Consider the following 18,654-nt stretch of genomic DNA (forward strand, 5'->3'; position numbering starts at 1 on the left):
TTTTATGGAGGTCCGTGCAAAAATATCTAGGTTTTGGCCTCCCGATGTCTCGGTTTTAGCATCAAAGAGCCTCGTTTTGCGTGAAAATGCAACATCCGGATAAGTTCAGTATTTTTCTTCTAAAGTTCATAGCCTATGATGAATTGTTATGGAATTAGATTTGAGAAAAAAGTCTCGATGGTATTTATTGGGATTTTTAGAAGGAAAAATGAGAGAAAATGAAGAGAAAATGAAATAAATGGAATATTGAGGATATTTAGTGATTAAATATCATTTTGATGATTGAGGTGATCGAGATGATGTGATTGGTGCAACTATTGAGAGTTGGCTTGAGAATCGAGGTCAGGCACTCATATCAGGGTGGTGCACGCTTTTCGAGGTGTCCTGATCTTTGTGCAAATGTGAGTTTTCCTATCCTAAGTATGGTTTTGTGAGTGTATTTCTCACAATAACTTATATTTATGATATGATTGTATATGCATGCTACTTATGAATGCAATATTCATTTTGTCATATTGCCTAGTAACTCGTGATAATTGCATGGCACGATATTATTATCACATTGATATTTTTGCATGGGAATGGGACGTTACCCCTAGAGTGTAGCCGTAATTCCCCTAGGGCAATGATGGAATAACATTAGGCTTATCCTGCAGAGGTTCGGGATTTCCCTAAGATTCTTTGCCCGGCTGGTGGGCCTGGGATGTTACATTAAGGGCAAATGTTGTTCATATTATTGTATCATGCATTCGTATATATATATATATATATATATGTTTTTGGACCCTTACTAAAAGTTTCATCTTCTAATGGGTTATGCCCCTGGAACGTTCGACGTTCCAGTTTAGACTTGCAACTTAGGCAAAGAGCAGGTTGAGATGAGACGGCACGTGATAGCGTGGCCAATGGACTTAGCGAGCTGATTTGGATATGTTTTAACTTATGCTTTATTGATGAATAGTCTTGTTAGAATGTTTATGGAATCTCCATGTATTTTATATTTGAGAATATGATGTAATATATGGTACGGATTCTTTATGATATAATATAAGGTGAATTCAGGTATGTACCATATCAGGTTTCGATTATCACTTGCGTATATTGTGAATGATTTGCTGGGGGTTTTGTTTGGAATTCGATGCTTAAGGTTTAAGTTATGTACCGAGAAAGAAAGAAAAATTAATTTATGTATATTTTGGGCCCCAGCATAGTGACAAGCTCGGTAAGAGAAAAGCGGGGTGTTACACCACATTAACAACATTGTGTATGAAATGTTGTATCTTTAGAAACATTATAACCTAGCAATCTATGTTTGACATTGGCACGACAAATTAAAAGCTTACCCTTTTTTAGTATTTTAATTGAGTTTCGTGTTACTAGGGAAGTACTGTCATGACCTCTTACTACGCGATTATGGGTCTAGAATATTTTGGTATTTTGGGTATTAATGTCATGTGAGTGAAATTTTGAGATATGATTGAAACCGGATGTTTAAACTATTGTAAATATATATATATATATACGAATTTTTGAATTAAGGAAAAGAAAAGGAAAGACGGACTAAGTGGGCATATGTGAGTTTCATGAGGGTAAAATGGGAATAGAGAGTTGGTATAAAAGGGAGACAAAGAGAAAGCCATGCCATTTCTCTCCTTCTTCTCCCATTACTCTCTTCTTCTCTCTCTCTCTCTCTACCTCGAAGTCTTTCTTCATCATCTTGGAGCTTCAAGGAAGGAATTGGTGGTTGAGATTAAGGGTTTTTGGTGGAACTTGGAGATCAAAGCTTGTGGTTCATCTTCTCCAAAAATTCTCCATTTGAAATCAAAGGCAGGTTCCCTTCTAACTTCTTTAAATGGCAAGTTTCCACCTAGGATCTTGAATGTGTTAACCCTTCCATCCAAGCTTGAGTTAAATCACGAAGCCATCCAAGCGTCTAGCCTCTAATGTTATCCACACAAGCAAGCAACACCAAGAACCTCTAAGGGGGCAGATTCCTATGACAAGAAGAGTGCTAGCTTTAAAAAAGGGTGGCGTGGGATCTTTCTCACATGCATGTCACACGGCATCAATGGCTTAGAAGCACACCGAAAAGAACCACATAGGGGTTATTCACAACCCTTAGGCGCAAACCTTAATTAATGAGGTTTAGGTCATGTGGTATTTTAAACCCATGTTCAAAACATTTTAAAACATATTATTGGGCCTTTGTTTTCATTTTCTTTTTAGGCTTTATGTTTTAAGTATTTTAAAACAACCCTTTTGTCCCTTAGTTTTAAACACTTTAAAATAGCCCATTAAACTCCTTAAATCTCCCTAATAACCTTAGGTTAGTCTATAAATAAAATCTTAATTAATTAGGACTAATTTCCACCAAAATCTAAGGCCCAATTAGGATTTTAGGTGGAATTTGGAAAAACTAATGTGTGGATTCTATTTGTCTCAGCTCTTCACAAGGGTTTCCACAAACCCTAAATGAGCCCGCCATGACCTTGTGATGGTTTCCCTTATGCGTGTGACCCATTAGGCTTCTATTTATGTTGGCAATGACCTTTCTCAAAGGCAATAGACCAAGAATGGAGCCTAGCAACATCATGGCCGCCAATTGGTTGAAGGATCAAGTTGTGATCCTGCAACCTTTTAGTGGTAGTCTTCCCATGCAATTCAATCACTTCATCGATTTAAAGTGTAACATCTCTGTAATTTATGAATGGTTAATAATTGCTAATTTAAATCAGGAACAGTTAATAATTATTAATTATTGTATTTGTGGTGATTATTGAATATTGGTGGGTTTAAAGGAAATATTAATTTACTTGGTATTAAAGAGTTGGGCAAGTAATTACTGAAAATTTGGGGTATAAGAGTTATTAATAGTTAGTGTGTAAGTGGTAAATTCTGGAAGTGTGGTGGTTTAAATGTAAATTTCGGAAGTGGGCAGAAGGTTTCTTTAAGTTTAATATAGTATGCATATTGATTGAGTGAAGGAAGCTAGTGCTGGTGGCACACGCGCGCAAGGTGGACGAGCAAGTCACGGGTTTGAGGCGGAGTCCATGCGCGTGCGAGGGAGTATTTTGCTAGAATTTTCTAGTGAAGAGGCACCTAAAACGGCGTCGTTTTGGGGGCTGGAGGCGGTGCAGCTGGGCTGCCATGCGACAGCCTCTAGTGGTTCTCTCCTTAAGCCTTTTTAAGGCTAACAAAAATTGTGAATTGACTGATTTTAATAGTAACCGAGAGGAGAGAATTACAAAGAAGAATGAAAGCGCAAAGGTGAAGAAAATTGGAGGAAATTTAAGAGAAATTATAGGAAAATTTAGGTAAATTAAAATTGAAATATACAGGTAAGTTGAGTAAATTATGCGAATAAATCTGTAAGGTTGGAACTTAATTTAGGGTGTGATTTTACTAATTTTGGTTGAATTAAACTATTTTGCAGCGTGTAGTGATTTAGCGATGTGTGGGCGTATAAACACCGAAATCAGCTAATTAAAGGCAAGCTCCTTATTTTCTTCTTGAGTCTCATTCGATTTATGAATTCTATATCCTTCCTTAAGCCGATTTGGTTTCAAAAATTAATTATATACTTTATGGATATTTATTGTGTGAATTAAACTAAATTAAATTATTAAAGTGGAGTCTTCCGGGGTTTTGCTTAGTAAGTGCTTACGGGGTATTCTATTGCCCCTACTTTCTTGGGAATGATGCTGAACTTGGTTGGGGCTCGGTTCCTAGTGAGTCAGTTGTGGTTGTGAGTACCCACCGAGGTGAGTTGTAACTGAGAGACTTGAGATGTGTTTATGTGAGTTATAGAGTGTTGGGTACAAAGCTACTAACTGTTGATCATTGGGTCGTGGCAGTCGATAACTGGATGTATGGGCGCCAGTTATCAACTATTACGATAAACTATAGATGGGTCAAGGAAGCTGGTACTGCCGGACACCCACCCTTGATGTTGTGCATATCTTGATGTGTGGCACATGAGAATGGGTTGCATTCACTAGGGGACATGACTTGTGTGTGTTGGGGAGTATGCCTATTGGCATGTCCCGGTTGGCCTGTTGAGTGCCGACTTGGGTTTGATAGGTGAGTATGTTCATTTAGAGCATTTTTCCTGTGTGGGTTCCTATGTGGACGTAGCAAGGCCTGATGCTTGGCTTATGGGGGCCTTGTCATCACGTTAGTGCTGTAAAACCATTGCATTTATTATTTGTTGCATTGCATGGTTACCATTTATATAGGAGTGTGGTATGGAGTTAACCTTCGATAGTTATGAGTGGGAGCTGGGTCCAAATAGCTATGACTCAGGAACTCCGGTATGTGGACGTGATGGGAGCCTCGAGCTCGTATGAATCGTGTTGTGGGAGCCTCGGGCTCATGTATCTTATGACAGCCAGTTATGGCTGTGGCAGGTTTGTATGTTGGGACTTGGGTGCTACGATATGCATTTCTTATGTGGGCCCCAAGGACCGTTGTGTGCATGGGTATATTTATGTTGAGCACTGGATATCTTGTTGCATGGTATTGTGTGGCATGTTCATATGCGACGTTGCACTTTGTGGGGTGTATTCTGGGTGATGGAAGTATTCCCAATATTGTCATTGTTATGTTGTGAGGCATATTTCAATTGCAATTTATTTCTAGCTTTATTTTGTCTTACCTATATTTGGTGGGATGTACTCCAGTGTGGGAGATCTATACCCAGTCTTACTTTTACTCTTTTGTTATGTTTGTTGAGCCTCGTGGCTCATCTTGTTTTTACCATCATTCCAGATGTGGGAGTTAACATTTTGGCTAGACCGTTTGGCGTGTTAGTCTTAGGTGGTTGTGTGTACAGGGCAATCCCGACCGAAAAGATCCTTAGGGTGCGAGTTGTGATCAGGGTCTCGGATATTGTGATTTGTTTGATTTGATTAGTTGTTGTGTTGATATGTATGATTAAGACCCTGAGTGGTGTGTTTCGTATTCATTTGGCTTTTGTTGTTGTATTATTTAGGGCAGAACCCCAGCCCATGTATTTGGGATATTAACTGGTTGTAATTAAAAATTAAGAAAATTCTGGGTCGTCATAGTTAGTATCAGAGCAAGGTCGAAATGAGTCACTCCTGTACACATAGGGGTGTTAAGTGATGTCTAGGTTGTGTTAGCAGCTAAGTATGAGCTTGAATAGGAGATTATGTTCTTAAGTTGTGACGAGGAAAGGAGTAAGGTAAAGTGTCCCTAGACAGATGTGTATGTAGTATGGTATAGGTTTGTATTGAGATACCCCAGTATGGAGCCATGTCTTTTTGGCTTGGTTTTTAGTTGAGAGGTTGGGAATTTGGTACTTGGCCTGATACTTGATTTTATGTGCAAGTCAAAAGGTATCTTTCCATTTGGTATGGATACAAGAAGACCGAGTTCTGGGCTGTCAGACCCCAATCAGAGGGCATTGGATTTAGTTTGGAATCGTTGGGAGCATGAACCACTCCACACAATGGGAGGTGAGCAACGAGATGGGGAGCATGTGATGGGTTTTTTGTGGCGTATGGATCAAGTATTCCTATTGACCACGCATGAACACATGTGGGGCCATTCTGAGAAATAGGTACTCTTTGTAAAGAAGTTTATGAACGAGAGGTGGATGCAGCTTACCCGAATTTTGACGGAGGATATGACCTTCCGATTCCACTACGAGAAGTTTACCAGCCTTGTAGAGCGACAGGCAAAGCTTTGGGACCCGAGTGATTCAGGGAAACAACGGGAATCCTTAGTGAGACATCCAGCAAAAGTCATGGTGCAGGGTCCTACTTACTCGAGGGATGAAATTCCAAGACCCAATTCCAGTGTTGGGAGCAACGAGGGCTTGGAAGATCCGATGGATGAGATCACATCCCGAGCAAAAGGGGATGCAAGGAGCTCCACCTAGTAAGGGATGCTTGTGTTAGTAAGGAAAGAAGATAGTAGGCGGACTGTTAAATAGGGTTGGTGTATGTATTTTCTTTTGGTTGTTGGTGTAGATGTAAATAGTTGTTATATAGGGCATGTATAAAATAAAGAAATAGAAATTTTGTGTAAACTCTCTTTGAGTATGTGTGGTTATCCTAGAATGTGTATGGGAATCGTTGAGATATGAGCCCAAGACGTAATATTTGTGTTATGCTATGAGTGTATCAAAGGTGACGAAAATGACCTATGCATATAAGTTGGGTAGGTAAGATTATGTAACGGTGTGGAATAAAGTTTTGAACGGATATGTGGCACACGTTCGTGAGGCATGCCTAGAGCAAGCTAGGGCGTGGGATATTAGCCTAAAAGAATTGTGCATGTGGAGCTATGGCACATGATGCTCATTCGGTATGGTTTCAGAGTGTAGTAGGACGTTGGTCCTTATGGTAGTATGATAAAATTGCCAGTATAAAAGAAATTATACTGGTTCTATCTGTTGTTGTATTATTTGGGGCAGAACCCCAGCCCATGTATTTGGGATATTAACTAGTTGTAATTAGAAATTGAGGAAATTCTGGGTCATTACATCAAATGTCTCAGCCAAATAAGGATATGGAAAGAGTGTTAATCCCTTTTAAGTTTGATCGTGATATTCTTTGGTCTTTTGAAAGAATGACTTCCATTGGATCAACATCCAACTGTGGCCATAGACTTCAAGTCATCTTTCACCAAAGGGCCCATGAGACATATTAACTAGGGTCGATAAATTCTATCTTAACCACTCACAAGCTTCACATGCTTCATGGCATACCTAAACACTATTGCACTCACACCACTTATTGAGATGATTCCATAATAGTGTTAAAGTGTATGAATCCATATACAAGGCACTATAGTAATCTCAAGTCAAAGGATCACTTGTACAACCACCACAAGAGGTATCCTTAGACACTTTTTGCAAGATCCATTTGGAATCCTTGAGTTGAGTCACAATCCAATGAGCTTATTCTCTCAAAAACGCCCGTGTACTAGTTTAGGCATCCAATGCCCACAATCTGTAAGATCAATTGCCACTTTTCCAAATGCAACGACATAGCACACACCGATCTCTTTGTGTCATTTATGTCCCATCTCAATGACACTTTTGACTTGGGACATTTAAAGGTATACTCAAGTGTGTTAAAGACCTTACAATTAAAGTCACACTTTAATTCTTTTTTACACAAAGTATCCCTAGGGACTTTTTTCTTTAGGCATCCAATATAATTAAATATAAAAAATAAAGATGTGTCAATTGAATATCATGAACATAAAATAAATAGATATATTACTCATTAATATATCAAACCAGAATATATCATGTAGAACTTAACACTTAAGTTGTAGGCGATACACTAACATCATATTTTAGTATATCAAGTACAGCTTAACACTTGAATTGTAGGGCATACACTAACTTGTAGCACATCCTCGCTTGATTTAGTCTTAGTAAGACATCATTCTTAGCTCAAAAAACGTCCTCAATAACAATGTTTTAAAAACCAAACCAGATTGACCGGTTAAATCAGGAACCAGTCTGCCATCCGGTCCGGTTACATATATATAGTTGACTTTCGTTTAAACCTGTCAAAATCGAGGTAACCTGGTGAACTGGGTTAGAACTGGAAATCGGGTTAACCCCGATTTCTTAATTATTTTGGTTAGTACTTGGGCTAGGGTTAATCACTTTACCTTTCTCATTTGTTGTTGCTTCGGTGCTTTGGACTTTCGCAACTCTTCCTCTGAATATTTTTCTTCTTGGTTCTATTGTTGTCGTACATCTACACCTCGCTGCCAGCCTGCCACACTTCACCGCACTCCTTCTCTCGTTGTCTCACTTTGCCACCACACTCCTCCTCTCGCATCATACCTTGCCGCTGCTCGTGCTTCTCATTCAAGAGGTTAGTCTGGTTCTTTTTTCTTTCTTTTTTCTCAAAATTTACAGTTACTTGGGGCGGAGATTTTATGCAATATAATTATATAAGTGTGGTTGGGGCTAAGATTTTATGCAATATTTTATTTTTTCCTTCCTCTACCTTCTTAAAAAAAACCTCTGTTGGGTTCGTGGTAATTTTCTTGCGTGGAATCATCCTCCATTTCATTGCAACATTTACGTTACAATTAAAGTTACTCAAACTGTAATTAAAGTTTGAATCATCCTTCAATTGCGTGTAATTTTCTTAAACTGTGATTAAAGTTTATTATTTGTTGTAGCTATTTTCTTTGTTTATGAATTATGAATTATGTTACTAGTTTCATTGTTGTTTGCCCCATTAATTAATTTGTTTGTGAAATATTAGTTGTAATATGTGTAATTGTTTGTGTTTTTATTTGTTTTTAGTAAATGAAAACTATTGACTCAAGATCAACTCCAAATAGTGAACAGCACTCCTCAGATCAATATACTCCTAGTTAAGGAGCAACTATTAGACAGAAAAAAGATATAGCATGGAGATATGTTACTGAAGCAAACAATTCTGAAGTAAAGAAGGTCTTAATATGTACTTTTTTTCAAAAACAGAATGCAATAGGAGGTATTAATAGAATGAAGCAACATCTAGCTAGAATGAAGGGAAATGTTAACTCTTGTAAAAAAGTTCATTGAGATGTGAGGTTTTTATTCAAGGATCATTACAAGAAAACTTGCAAAAGGCAAAAGAAAAAAAGAGTGGGCCTCAATTTGATGATGATGATGAGATTGAAGAGATCCAACATTTTACAACTAAAGATGGTAAAAGTGGTAGTTCTACATCCTCCAAAGGGAAGAGAAAAGCTGGAGAGATGACATCATTTTTCAACTATGGAGTTCATGATTCTAAACAACCTTCCATTAAGGCTTGTGTGCAAAGTAAAGAAAGATGGTATGACACTGACATGGCAACTGCTTTATGGTTTTATGATGCGTGTACTCCAACAAATGCAGTGAATTCTCCATTTTTTCATAAAGCAGTTGACAAAATAACTAGTATGGGTCATGGATACAAGGCTCCTAATTATCATGCATTGCGTGTTAATTTATTGAGGGATGCGAAGACACCAATCAAGCTAATTATTAATTCTTTTCTATGGCACAACTATGGGTGATGGATGGACAGATGCCAGGCAAAAGTCGTTGATTAACTTTTTGGTGTATTGTTCAAAGGGCCTATCATTCATCAACTCTGTTGATGCCTCAAATTTCATAACAGATGCTGAAACATTAGGTAATCTTTTTGCAGAGATTGTTGAGTTTGTGGGTCCAAGTAATGTGGTTCATATGGTGACAAACAATGGTGCTAATTATAAAGCAACTGGGAGGAAACTTTCAGAGAGATATCCTACTATTCGATGGTCTCCATGTGCTGCTCATTGTATCAATTTGATTATGAAAGATATGTCAGAGATGAATGATGTGAAAAATGTCGCTACTTTAGCTTCAAAGGTCATTGTTTTCATCTACAATCACAAATGGACCTTGAATTGGTTGAGGATGAGGCCTAGTTGGAAAGAGATAGTTCGTCCAGGAGCTACTCATTTTTCCACAACATTTATTGCATTGAAGAGTTTACATGATCACAAAGATCACTTGCAAGCTTTGGTGGTAAGTTATGGCTATAAAAAATTTCTTAAGATGCCAAAAGGTAAAGAAGTTAAGCAAATTGTTTTAGATAAAAGATTTTGGAACAATAGCTTGATCTTTGTCAGAATAATGACACCTTTGATACGCCTTTTGCACCGTTGTGATTCTGATGAAAAACCATCATTAGGGTATGTTTATGATGGAATGTATAAGGCTCGTAAAGGGATAAAAATTTATTTCAAGGAATGAAGACTTTGTACAAGCCTTATACCGCATTGATCAAGGGACGATTAGATAGAATGTTACGCCATGATCTTCATGATGCAGCATATTGGTTCAATCCAGTTTTTTAGTATGATCAAGAAAATTCTTGCAAAAAGATAGAAATTATGAGAGGATTTTTGGATGTAATTGACAAGCAGAAACTTTACAAGAAGCAAAAACTAGTTGATGAGATCCCATTTTTTCGAGATAAAGAGAAAGGTTTTTCACGAGATTTGGCTATTACAAGTTGTAGGATTATTAGACCCGGTAGGCATAAATTAAACTTGTTATTTAAAATTTACTTATCAAACTTGTAATTTGATATCTATTATCTAATGCATTCTATTGATTTGTATTTGTTTATTTAGATGATTGGTGGAAGATCGTTGGTTATGATGCGCCAACTATGCAAAAGTTCGCAATAAGAATTCTTAATCAAACATCTTCTTCGTCTAGATGTGAATGCAATTGGAGTGTGTTTGAGCGTATACATACTAAAAAGAGAAACAGATTAGAGCATCAAAGGCTCAATGACTTGGTATATGTTCATTACAATTTGTGTTTGCAAAATAGGTACGAAACCATTTTATACAAGAATTTATTTATTTTATTTGTTCTTATTTTCAAACATTGATTTAGTAATTGTTTTTACTTTTTATAGGTCTAAAGTTGACAAAAGATCTTATGATCCTGTTGATTATGAATCAATCGACATGACTGAGTTTTGGATATTAGAAGAAAATGAAGAAGGCAAACTTGACATTGATGAGCTAGAGGATATGATTGAAGAACATCCAAAAAATGATGAAGACAATGAAGAAGCTGAATTTATGGTACTTGATGAAGACAGTGAAGATGGCAGAGGTGGTGCTTCACTAGAGGAAGATGAAAATAAAGAAAAAGATTGGTTACAATCTCCATTATGAGTTTGAAATTGTGTTTGTTAGAGATAATTTGAAATTGAGGACTGATTGATGTTGTGTTTGTATTGGATGTTCTTTGTCAAACAACATTGCTTAAGAATACTTTGATATTGAGATATGATTAATGTTGTTGCATTTGGGCATTTGACAGGTCTTGTGATGATTTTAGTTAAAATTATATTAATATTATTGATAAATTGATATTATTGGTTATGGTCTCTAAACCATTTTCAATTCCTTGGATTGCGTATTTTGGGCTTCTTAGGCTACTAAACGTTCTTGTTGATTTTTATTAGTTAAGATCTATATGTCTTATTGAGCAATCATTCCCATGCCATTAACTATATTGATAATTTTAGTTAAAATTATTATAATTGTATTGATATTATTGATTATTTATTTTGTTAAGATAATTAATTATAATTTTTTGTTAATTATTTATTGTAAGGTATAAATTATCTTTTATAACAGTAATGTCTTGTATGTGTGTGTCCATATATATATATATATATATGACATCATCTGGTCGGACCACTCTAGTTGAACCGGTTGGACCAACTGACCCGTGACCCAGTTAATAGAACGGTTCGCTCTCCAGTCCGATTTTTAAAACATTGCTCAATAATTGCATGTTGTTGTTAATTATATACGTAGATATTGATGTGCTCTGCTTTTTGAAGTTGTGTAGCGTTTGGCTGCTAGATGTGCAGAGACCAAGCTCGACTCATACAAGGAAGCTATACTAGGCAATTTAGTATGTGTCAGCCTGCCATGACCTACCATCTTCTAGGGGTAACACCTTGTGGTGTTAGCATATACATATACATATATATTTCAAGAGTAAAATTTAGATGGTGCCTTTCTGGCCCGCTAGTTGGGTTTGAGGGTAAACCAACAGGAGCTCACATAGGTCCTCATTAAAAACCCAACTGGAAAGTTTGTCTAAGGTTGGGTTATCTCGATACTAAAAGATGATTGTACCTGAGATTGGGACCAAGTTGAGGACTTAGCCATAGGCTTTTACCCTAGTTTTTAACACTTATGGTGTAGCCATAAGATTGTCCTTGCTCCTCGAGTTGAGATGCAAAAGCTATTGGATTAAATCAGATCATGCGCAACAAAAAAATAATTTTTAGATATCACATTTTTCAATTTTTACGATTTATTAAATGAGAAAGAAAATAAATAAATACCTTTTAGTGTATTTTGATTGTAGCATATGTTCACCTGTTGTATAATCCTCCACGTGTAGGATGCGAAGTCCATCCACCCAAAATCACCTTTGATCCAAGAGAGATTCAAGAGGGAAGAAGGAAAAACTTTTCTCTCAAAAAGTTTCAATTTGATTTTTCATTCATCGGGGTTATGTGTTATGACCCTATTAATAAAGAACCCACACAAACCCTAGGGCGCGTTTGGTTAATGATTTAATGTGCTAACATTAAATCCTAATCCAATTTTGAATAATATTAGTAATTTTATTCATAATAAAATTACTTTATTATTCTTATTTCCTGTTTAAAATAAATGCTTCAACGTTAGTATTTTTTAAAATTACTAATTTACCCTTCTCCTCTTGTAAAGTGATTTTTTTTTTTTTTTTGTGAGACTTTTTAGATTCACAATTAAGTTGACAATGATAATAATCTCCTATTAATTCTCGTAAATCATGAGTGAAATCTAACAATATGTCATAACCATTCAATTTAATGTGAAGTGAGTATAATAAATTTTTCTGCTACGACCCTATGCAATACAATCCCACTATCATCCTATATCTCGACAAGATATGAGATTGTGGACAACATGTCAAATCTCTCAATCTTTTCATATGACTAAATCCAAAATCCTTCTTGAGTAATATGACACAACTCATGGAATACACTTTCCATTGTCACAATACCTAGACTAAGGATTTAACATTAAGTGATTATTGGATCGCATATGATATCCTCCTTGCAAACCCTGAGGTGATAGATTCCATTTTTGATATACATACACCTCATGCACCACTGGATTAAGCACATAGATTTGCATAGTTGTTCTTGATTAGAACAATTATATAGCATCATTGATTTCCTAATCCACCAATGCACATGCATCTATGTTATCTCAAGTCTAAGGACTAGTTGTACATACATAGCTAACATTGAATCATTGAACACGTTCATGTAACGAACACACGCTCATCTTTGTTCCATATCTCATATAGAATGGTATAAGACTTACCAACCATTATTTTCAACATCTCATACTGAACAAGGAGGAAGATGATGTGCTAGCCTTTACGAGTTGCTATTATCCACATTAGGAACTCTATAGTTAAGAACTTTTTTATAGCATAACGAACCTTGGTTAACCGTTACTCATATTCTTAACACTTAAGGATGGTATCCACTCCTTATTATACTAATGGATATATATTTTAAATTTAAGCCATATTACAATTTAAATTAAAACATAAACTTGTCATTTTATTGATAATTAAAGAATTACAAGATCGAGTTCCTTTGTAACACCAAGAACTAGTCTTAAACGCTCATATCCAACAAAAGTAAGCCATTAAGAAAAGTCTTTATCGATCCTTGGCTTATGAGAGAAGTACCCAAGCTACGCGAGATGAACATGTAACTCGAGTGACAACCATTTCTCAAGCATAAGGTATAAAGCTTAACATTGTTCTTATTTATGCCTTACTAGGTGTGCAGGTGGTTGGGGAAGTAAGCTTGAAGTCATCAGGGGTTAATTCAATAGCAATACACGCTAGTGTTACGCTAGAGACCTGACATGCATGCATGATGCTCTTCCATCTTGCCCAACCTTACCCAGCTATACTTAGGGTGGCTAGGCTCATCAGCCAATGGGAGCTAAAACGTAGGCTGCCACGGACACTTCTCCGTCTAGCTTGACCTTGCTTAGCTATGGCTGGGGTGGCTAGGCTCGGAAGTTGACGAGAGTTGAAACGTAGGTTTTTACCCTTGGTCATAGCAAGACGTTCAAATCATGAGTGCTCTTCGTTAACCAAGGGCTAGAGATATTGATGGCACCTGGCAGGAAGATGTAAGCACACCATTTGAGGCAATAATACTGGGCATATATCTACTCACATGCAAGTCTGAGGAAAGGTATTCTCTCATATCGCCTTTCCTTTCTTTACCCTAACCCGTTGTGGTTAGTAGGGTCCAATAAAACACTTTTGAAACTGCAAGTATTTAGGTTCTAATGCCTTATTCCATGCTTATGATACTTGCCTTCTTGTTATTCTATTTATGTTTGCATGCATACATGGCATGCAATGCATACATACATGCAAACATACACAAGCCTTGCATAATAGGCACAACAAATAAACCCTAAACAATCTTGTTTCATTCATTCATAAAAGCATTTACAACAAGCGCAGCATAAATTAAAAGATAAAAGTACATCAAGAGCCTAAACTATCAGTGGTGGTTAGGAAACCTTGGGATGTTTAGTGGTCATTGTTGGAACTATGACTTGGTTCCTGAGTTGATCATTCTTTGAAACCTCTGGATCAACGGTGGCAATCGGCCCCAACCCTCGAGTTATGCTTGATCCTAGAGCAAGTTTTGCCTTCTCCAGGTCAACTCCCTTGCATTTTTGTATACTTTTGCCTTTGACCGAGGTCAAAGGCAAGAGTAGGGAACCATTGTTGTAGTACACCTTCTATGAGGTTTTCTTCGAATGGCTTCTAGAGGAGTTCCCCTGAAAAAGTCAGTCCGGGCCTAAGAGAGTGGCATCTCCTAGAAGTGTCTTCAGTGACCTTATTCCCCGAAGACATGAGCAGCCTTTCAAAGACTCTTTGGGGACTAACTTCCTTGAAAGTTTAGGTTGTAACATCCCATATTTTCAACTCAAATATGATGTAATACCTGAGGTTATTAGGTTCTAATACTTGAGGAAATAGGTCCTTTCAATGGATTATAGAAGTCTTAAGGCAAAAGTTCAGTTTCTGAGCCAGTGGCAAAATCGTAAATACTGAAGTTCGGGTAAAAGTGTAATTTACCTAAAATCTTAGGGTACTAAGTGTAATTTATCCATTTTTCAAGGACCAAAAAGTGCAATTAAAAATGGCCTGGGGACCAAGTTGTAAGGGTTTAAGTGTAAATTATCCGAAAAGTTTGGGCCAAGGTATAGTTCTTGAAACCTTAAAAATATCTATTCAAGGTATCATGGATTTCAAATTCAAATCAAATGGAGCTTTGGATTCCAAACTCTATTAAATTCAATTAAGAGACGAGTGGTGCATTTGGGTTGGATGCACATGGGAGAAATGATGAAGCCTTATCTTCAATGACACATGGCAATCAACCATTAGCCACTTGGAAGATAAGATAAGGTCACATGATGGCTCATAATGACCCTTTGAGGTGGCATTGCGTGATTGGCCAAGGAAAAGCTTACTTAGCTTCCAAGTTTGCAAAAGTATTCAAACCTTATCCCTAAGAACATGTGGCAAGCATTCATTGGCCACTTGGAGATAGGATTTGAAGTGTAATGATGAGAAATGTGAAAAATGCAATTAACCGTGTGGGATGTAGTTGTATGATGGGAAATGTAGAAAATGTAATTTACCATATGTGAGATGTAATGATGGAGAATCTTGAAAATCTAATTAAACATGTGAAGGAACAATTCCCTAGGGACACATGGCATATTTTAATTGGATGCTCATGGATGGAATGATGACGCGACACGTGGCGCGATTTGGTTCGCCGAGGTTTCCTATAAATAAAGGCTTTGGGGTTATTCATTTTGGGCACCAAGTAAGGAGAAAAAGGAAGGGAGTTTGAGAGAGGAAATGCTGTAGAAAAGAAGGGAGAAAGTCGAGGGAGAATAAGACTTGATAGAATTTTTAGGTCTTTCTCGAAGTTCGTGCCAAGCAGTAAGAAAAACTACCAGAAAACCCATTCCGCTCGTTGTAAACCGTGCTTCCTAAGGTAACTGATCAAGGTGAGTGATTCCTGCATGTTTTGTGACATTTTGAGCATTTGTTGCTTCAGTTGTGTGTGGATGATGGATTGCATATCATGCCTTCGTGGCTTACATGTCATATTTTCCCTTGGCTAGGCATATTCCTTCTACTTTATCATATATCATGTTTGTGTTGGTGACTGTGGCTAATTGTTGGGTCATCATGGAAGAACCCGTGCTCTTACGATGAGCCAAGGGTGACTATGATGACTGCGGAGGTGATTGCAACACCTTGGCATTGCTACCACATGGGTGGATTTCATAATGGCATTAATGCATTTGCACGCATGTACTCTCATTTTTTGAGTCACTCACTTAGATATCATTATCTAACTTGGGTGTTTCATACCCCTGTGACATTCAACGTCCCAGCTTTATCAGAAGTATCAGGTGTTACAAGTTTCAGATCAAAGCGTAGGCAAGGAGGTGGAGCTTCGCTAGCTTTGGGATTTTTGTTTCATTATGTACCCTTGTAACCTAAGTAATGTATTGTGAATATCAGCTAAGGTACTCAAAGTTGTAAGAGGTGTGTGTGGGTGTCCTACAGTTGTACTTATAAGTAGTAAGTTGTGTCTTTTGGGTTTATTGAAGGTTGTATGCATTTCTTGTACATATAAGGAAAATCTAGTGGAAACCTCCTTTATTTAGCTTTGATTAAGCTTTCAGGTTCGATTCAACGCTTCCGTTGGTAAGGGTTTCCATAATGCCCATGGCGATGTTAGCTTATATTTTGCATCATTGTGTATTTGGAAAAGTGGGGCGTTACATAGGTAATCTTTCGAAGACCCTTTGGGGACAAGCTTTCCTGAAGGCTTAGATAGTCTTTTGAAAACCCTTCAAGGGATAGGCCTCATTGAAGGCCCTAAAGGTTTAGTTTCACGTTCCTCCTCGAGGTGATAGATTTCATGCCAGATGCACATATACCTCGTGCATCACTAAATTAGGCACATGGATACGTATAATTGTTTTTAATTAGAACAATCATATAGTATCATTGATATCCTAATCCACCAATACATAAATATCTAGGTCATCTATGGTTTAAGAATTAGTTGCACATTTGCAACTAACATTGAATCATTGATTTGTGAGAAATAATCCATTTGATTCAATGTTAACAGTCTTATTCGATCAACTCGTTTCTGTAATGACACGAGACTCACCAACTTTCATTTTCAATATCTCATACTAAATAATGAGGAAGACAATGTAGTAGCCTTTATGAGTTGCTACTATCCAGGTTATGAACTATATGGCTACGAACTTGTTTATATCATAATGAACCGTCGATTAACTGTTACTCATATTTTTAATGCTTAAAAATGGTATCCACTCCTTATTATACTAATATATATATATTTAATTTAAATCACATTGCAATTTAAATAAAAATATTAACTTATCATTTAATTAATATTTAAAGAATTATAAGATCTAGTCACTTTGTATAACTAGAATTGGTCTTATGGGCTCATATCCAACACGCACGTCCTACTCCTGGGAGGAAATTAACATGATAGGAAAATTGGATGTCTTCTAGGAAAATTTAATTATGCACAAGAGGGTCCACGAGTCAATTCTTTCGAGAAAAATTTATACACTCCCAAAGTCTTTAGAGGTGATTTGGGGCCTTCTAGGAGCAATTAAACGTGGCCTCCTGGGAAAAGTCCTTGCACGCTAAACTTGTTTAGGTTGCATGGGAAAACTTTTAGCCACCAAAAAGTCCCCTTAACTAAACATTGACCTTGCTATTTATAAGGGTTAGTGTTGACACCTTGCTTTGGATAATGGCCCTCTTCTAAATATTATTTATTTATTATTTTTTAAAAAAGAATACACCAACTTGTATTTATTTATTAAAAATATGCCTAGGTGAACACTTGACAAATCTATGGCACAATAAAGGCGTTTGAGGAATTACCAAAACTTGAAAGGCATCTCTCAACCATCTACAGTTCAATTTGTAAACTGACAAGTCTTATTACAGTGTGGTATTTAACGACTATGTTCTATAGCTTTCTCGCTTTTGGTTAATTAAAATATAGCATTTGATCAACCAAATTGGTCCAAACTATACTAGAGGCCTTTAGTGGACAAAATCTAATTTTTGGTTAACCCAATTAAAGTGATAATAAAAACTCAAAAATCACACAACCTTACTTTGGTCAACTAGTCAAACTTATTTGGTTGACTTGATAAACACAAAGAATGAATGTTACTCGCGAGGTGCTTTTAGTTAATCATATACCTATTTTGGTTGAGCACACAAAAAAGGAACAAGACTTAAAAAGACTTGCTACTTAAATTCAGTCCATCATTCAACAATCTTTGGTCAACCTTACATAATTTTCTCTAGGTAGAACTTATTAATTTTATGATTGATCGATTAGGTTATCATTTTTTTATGACTAGACGCAAGTTGTTTTTGACAAACTTAAAGTTATCTCTTGTTTACAAACTTTATAAGTTCTTCTCTTCATATTTTAGTTTTTAGTTTTGAATTTATTTTTAATTTTATATTTTGAGTATCTATTTTAAGATTGTTAAAAATGTATTATTTTTGTTTGTAGCGTTTTTCACTTTTTAGAAATTTTAAGTATGTTTGTGGTGAAAACAATTAAAATAATTTATTTTTATTTTTTTATATATTTTTTTCTTATTTTTAAAAATATAAAAATAAACACATTTTTACTATTTTAAAAAATTAAAAACTAAAAATGGTCTAAAAATAACAACAAGAATAGGATTTAAGGTTTTAAGAGATTTTTGTTTTGAAAGAGTAATAGTTCACTTCATCATGTCCATTATAAGGATGAAAGAAAAAAAAATTATATTTTATCATCATCAAAACTTATTTTATTGTACCCTTAAGATTAACATTTATGAAGAAGAAGAAAGAATCTTGTGATGGATTTTTCTATCCTTAGGTTCATGGTAGCAGTTATAAAAGGC

General features: G+C 36.3%; 1 protein-coding gene across 1 annotated transcript; it reads left to right on the plus strand.

The window, feature by feature from the left end:
- Nucleotides 1-9,037: 9,037 nt before the first annotated feature.
- Nucleotides 9,038-10,710, plus strand: LOC127809325 (uncharacterized). The gene is made up of 2 exons (XM_052348089.1): nt 9,038-9,708; nt 10,446-10,710. The coding sequence occupies exons 1-2, from the start codon at nt 9,038-9,040 to the stop codon at nt 10,708-10,710; spliced, it is 936 nt and encodes a 311-aa protein (XP_052204049.1).
- The last annotated feature ends 7,944 nt before the right edge of the window (nt 10,711-18,654 follow it).

This window comes from Diospyros lotus, chromosome 9 (assembly GCF_014633365.1).
Source record: "Diospyros lotus cultivar Yz01 chromosome 9, ASM1463336v1, whole genome shotgun sequence".
NCBI classification, from domain to species: domain Eukaryota; kingdom Viridiplantae; phylum Streptophyta; class Magnoliopsida; order Ericales; family Ebenaceae; genus Diospyros; species Diospyros lotus.

Excerpts from the sequence above, each read along its gene's own strand:
- LOC127809325 (XM_052348089.1), top strand. The coding sequence starts at position 9,038 with ATGGGTGATGGATGGACAGATGCCAGGCAAAAGTCGTTGATTAACTTT. Across the intron at positions 9,709-10,445 it reads GATGAAAAACCATCATTAGG|GTCTAAAGTTGACAAAAGAT; the intron begins GTATGTTTATGA and ends TACTTTTTATAG.